This window comes from Frankliniella occidentalis, unplaced genomic scaffold (assembly GCF_000697945.3).
Source record: "Frankliniella occidentalis isolate FOCC.00 unplaced genomic scaffold, Focc_3.1 Scaffold1890, whole genome shotgun sequence".
Taxonomy (NCBI): Eukaryota; Metazoa; Arthropoda; class Insecta; order Thysanoptera; family Thripidae; genus Frankliniella; species Frankliniella occidentalis.
The window spans coordinates 7,780-12,567 of NW_026268985.1; the positions used below are offsets into that span (position 1 = coordinate 7,780).

Genomic DNA, 4,788 nt, shown 5'->3' on the forward strand with positions numbered 1-4,788 from the left:
CCCCGCCCCCCCCTTAATCCGCGCCTGCTATTAGGTCGTGAGTAGGCTCAAAAACCTTGTATTTGGACATTGCACGCGACATAGGCCCTCTCAATTTCAAACCTTCGTGCAAAACGCAGTCCCCTACCCGTCCTCCTGCAAGTCCGTACCATTATTGGTTCAAACAAAGCTTTGGACCCAGCTCGGATCACTTGCAGTGTGGGGTGGTGGGGCCCGCCCGCACAGCAGTGCAGCTGGCCCGGCACGCTGTGACGCCACTGATCGCCGTGCTCACCCTCGCTCACCCCCACGGCTGCCCTGGCTGCCCTGGCTGCCCAGTCCCAGTGCCCAGTAGGACCAGGAGGGAGTCTGGGCCGGACCCGCGCCAGGATTCTGAGCAGTTGCTTGGGGTGGAGGGGGAATACACATGGAGTGGGAGACCGTGGCCCGTGGCCCGAGCGCGGCGCTCGTCGAATGGGTTGCCTACCCGGACGGCGCTAGGCCTCACCGAGCGATGAACATGTCTCGAGCTAGCCTAGAGCGAGAGACAACCAGGCTGAGCCGCGGGCTATGCGTGAGGACTGAGTAGGTTATGAAAGTAAATAACAAAATTTCGGATGATTGGTGTTAATTGCAATGTTGGCGACTTGCTCCCGATGCCCTAAGGTACTTCCGTGCTTGCTCCCCGCAGTTTATGACGTCTGCAGAACTTGCCTTTCCCTAGCCCGTCAAGCACTTGACGGCCTTCTTGGCCTCGGGGAAGCTGGCGAGACCCGCGCACGCCACCCACGCCTCGGGGCCCGCGAGAGCCGTGGGGCCGCAGCCGACGCCCTTCGTGATGAGGCTGGTCGGCACGCCGGAGTTCTGCAGGCACTGGGCCTTGTCGCCGGCGTAGTTCAGCACCGTGTTCTTGACTTTATTGGCGAGTTTTCCTAGGCTGAAAGGCTTCGGCTCCGGCATGGGATTGGCAGCCGACAGCTGGAACCGATAAGTCGAGCGTCACTCAGGACATTCAGCACAGCAGATGTTGACGGGGGGTCCCTCGACAAATTAAAAGTACTGGCATTTAAACACTTAGAAGTTCGCGCCAAATTTCTTAGAAAAAGGAAACAGTAAATGCTTTACGAAACAAAAACTTCATACTGTGAAGCACATTTCTATGCCACAAGATTTTGAACATCTTCCGGGTTGTAAAGTAAAGTTTTCGTAGCCCTAGAGGCTTGTTTCCTGTGTCACGTTACTTACCGCCACCAGGGCACACAGGGCAAGGAGGACGGGAGCGGTGGAAGCCATGGTAGTCGTGGGCGGACTGTGCTACCGTGGACTGGAAAAACGCTCCCTTTTATGTCCAAATGTAACGTCAGTGCACAACGCAACAGGTATGCACGTCAGTCACGGATTCGTGACCCTCGTCATAACTTTTTCATGACCACAGTAAAAATAATGTCTGTTTTAAGAAAAAAAATAAAACTTTAAGAAACTCTCATGTTTGAGGAGAAAAACTCCTAAGATGTCGACACCTCAATAGAGGAACGTGGTTCCCACAAGTGTGGAAAACCTGGAATGTACTTGACAGTCCTGGAAAAATAACATGGTCCTTGAAAGTCGTGGAAAACGCCAGGAGCCCAGGAGCTAAAATGTGGGAACCATGACCATGATGAAGTAAATTCCCACGTTTTTGAAGAACTCCAAATCTAAAGGGGTTTCCTTCTAATGTAGTAGTTCCTCAAGGTTTTCCCCTTTCCCTCACAAAATCAGACATTGTTTTCACCATGGGGGAAGTGGTCGCATGCGTCGTGTTGTCTTCGGTAGCAGAAAACTGTCTGTTGATTATCGGATGATTGTAGGACAACTGATAAAATCGGTCCTAAATATATTTACTCTATTACGTGAATTTCAATTTCGCACGAAAAAGACGTTAGTTGACGATTGTGGTATCTGAATAACCAAGTGTTAGCTGTTTGAGCTAACGCGGACTTCAGTAATGTATGCACCAGCTCCCAAGGCAAAAAAAAAGTTCCCTCAGAGAACGGATCGTGAAAGCAGATGATATAAATTTCAGACCAGTGTGTCGTTTTACCTTGTCCTAACAACTGCACCCAGAAGACCGTAACTTTGACTTAACGAAATCACGAACTGACGATTATTTTCGTTGATTAGAAGAAAAAAAAGTTCTTTAGCTCAAACAAAATTTGTTCAATCTGACAAAACTTTCGTTCTGTGAAAGAAATTTTTTCGTTATATGAACGAAAAAGATTTCTTTGGTTTCTGGCACGAAATTTTCGTTGAATTGAATAAAACTTCTTTAATTCAAAGAAACGGCCTTCTGGGTGTGGAAACGCTCAGTATGGTCTACGTTAAAATTCTGCTTATTTCAATGAGACGAATGCACAACGCCTAGACTGCAGAGGGTCTTATGTCTTAATTTGCTATCAGAGTTTTCGAATAGACAGTTTAAAAGTCCCGCGCCTGCTCCAGATCCTATTGCGAGCGAGAGTACAAGCTGATGAAACATCGAACCAATTAGTTTCTTTTTGGTTACTGGTGACTTCCTGCTTCTTTTGTTCTTGTTATGTATTTTCTTGATGTACCATCTGCTAAAAACTAGCTTCAGCGCTCCGGTCCGGGAGCGCAAAGACAGCGCATCGTTGTGGTGTGGCAGCGGCTGGCGAAAGGGGAAAATTGGGAGGAAAGTGGGGGGGGGGGCAAGCGCAGCGAGCCGCGAAGGTGGAGGAGGAAGAGGAGGAAAAACAAAATGTGACAAGAGACGTCAGAAGACAAAAAATATAGGTGTGTGTGTGTGTGTGTGTATTTTTTAAAAATAGGGGACTGTCTAAAAATTAGCCCACAGCGCTAAAAAGACCAGGCCAGAAAGCCCCACAGTTTTTCGTACATCTTGTGGCGTGGCGGCGCGCGGTCTGCCAAACACCCTCCGCCGCCGCCGTGCGGCTCGCCCTCCTGTGGTACATATAGGAAGGGGAGGGGAGGGAAGCCACTTTGCCCTCTAGTAGAGACCGTCTTCAGTGGACTGTCTGGCGTCGGACAACAAAATGGTGTGGAACGCTCTGTTTTTCACACACTGCAAAAAATTAGAGTCCATATTACGAAATAATCTACGGCGTTACTTTAGATGCCGCTCTTAGTCACTGCATCTAGGGTAAAGAGCGCGGAGTACAGTGTCGTTATAGCACCGGAAAGCCCATGTTTTACATGGCAGTGTACGAATACAGCTCCTTTTGTCATGTCTTGGAGACCGATGAGCGATAAACCTCGAGATAGCTAGCTTCGGGCTAGCCTCGAGCGAGAGAGAACCAGACCAGGCGGAGGGCGGAGCCGTGGGGTGGGCTATGATAAAAGACTGAGTAGATTGAAACAGGTAACTAGATTTTATATATGATTAGTGTGAAATACGATGTTGACTTGCTGCAGATACCGTAGACACTGGCCGCTGAGATGGTACGTAGTTCTTCTGTGCTTGCTTCCCGCAGTTTATGACATCTGCAGAACTTCCCTCTCCCTAGCCCGTGAAGCACTTGATGGCCTTCTTGGCCTCGGGGATGCTGGCGAGGCCCGCGCACGCCGCCCACGCCTCGGGGCCCGCGAGAGCCGTCGGGCCGCAGCCGACGCCTTTCTTGATGAGGCTAGCCGGCACTCCGGTGTTCTGCAAGCACCTGCCCTTGTCGCCGGCGAAGTTCATGACCGAGTTCTTGACTTTATTAGCGATTTTTCCCAGATTAAAAGGCTCCGGCTCCGGCATGGGATTGGCAGCCGACAGCTGGAACCAACAGTGCAATAGTCAAGCGTCGCTCACAGTCAGGACATTCAGCACAGCAGATGTTGACGCATTAAAACTTGTGACATTGAAACACCTAAAAGTTCGTGCCAAAAAAAGACAACGGTAAATTCTTTACGAATAAACTTCGTACTGTGAAGCATTTCCTGAAAAATCTTTACAACAATCACTTTCAGTTCGAACCTTGTATTCCTACTCTCGCCTACGCTTACGATCAACTAAAAATTAGTTCGCAATACAGCGCTTCAAATTTCTTATAGGCCTTATAGGGTATTTACAAACCTGTGCTTCGTAAGCATTTTGCAGTGTATTAAAATAGTTTTACACATGCGAAAAAGCAAGTGTCCTCTAAGTCATTCACAGCAGCATTTTGAGCCGCGTCTGAGTAAAAGCACAGCAAGCACCTTACTCCGAGTGTAGTCCGCTCCGCGCGCGCTTGCCACCCTCGACCCTCGTGAAATATAGTGTAGTTTTAAAACTTGGAGTCGATAATGCACAAAGACACTACGAAGACGAATCAACAAAAATAATGATGAAATAGCGCTCTGCCTATAACACCTGAGATCAAAATTATCATAAAAGTGGGTTCGTTTCGCCGTTAACAAGAATTGTTAACGTTTTTTTCCAGATGGTACGCAGTGTCAGTAACTAGCACTGTAGTAATTTAGTAGAGTATGGTCTTCTGTTACTTACAGCCACCAGGGCGCATAGAGCGAGGAGGACGGGAGCGGTGGAAACCATGGCATTCGTGGAGGGACTGTGGGACCGTGGGCTGTGAAAGGCTTCCTTTTAAAGGCTTAATGTAAAGCAAATACAGTGCTTCAAATTTCTTATAGGCCTTATAGGGTATTTACAAACCTGTGCTTCGTAAGCATTTTGCAGTGTATTAAAATAGTTTTACACATGCGAAAAAGCAAGTGACCTCTAAGTCTTTCACAGCAGCATTTTGAGCCGCGTCTGAGTAGCACAGCAAGCACAAAATTATGATAAAAGTGGGTTCGTTTCGCCGTTAACAA

At 48.4% G+C, this 4,788-nt stretch overlaps 2 protein-coding genes across 2 annotated transcripts; both read right to left on the bottom strand.

Moving 5' to 3' along the window:
• Positions 1-590: 590 nt before the first annotated feature.
• On the bottom strand, positions 591-1,340 carry LOC127751896 (uncharacterized). Its single transcript, XM_052276148.1, has 2 exons — positions 1,225-1,340; positions 591-957 (listed from the first exon to the last, which is right to left on the bottom strand). The coding sequence occupies exons 1-2, from the start codon at positions 1,270-1,272 to the stop codon at positions 700-702; spliced, it is 306 nt and encodes a 101-aa protein (XP_052132108.1). The 5' UTR covers positions 1,273-1,340; the 3' UTR covers positions 591-699.
• Positions 1,341-3,346: 2,006 nt separating this feature from the next.
• Positions 3,347-4,534, bottom strand: LOC113216086 (uncharacterized). Its single transcript, XM_052276147.1, has 2 exons — positions 4,466-4,534; positions 3,347-3,754 (listed from the first exon to the last, which is right to left on the bottom strand). The coding sequence occupies exons 1-2, from the start codon at positions 4,511-4,513 to the stop codon at positions 3,497-3,499; spliced, it is 306 nt and encodes a 101-aa protein (XP_052132107.1). The 5' UTR covers positions 4,514-4,534; the 3' UTR covers positions 3,347-3,496.
• Between the last annotated feature and the right edge of the window lie 254 nt (positions 4,535-4,788).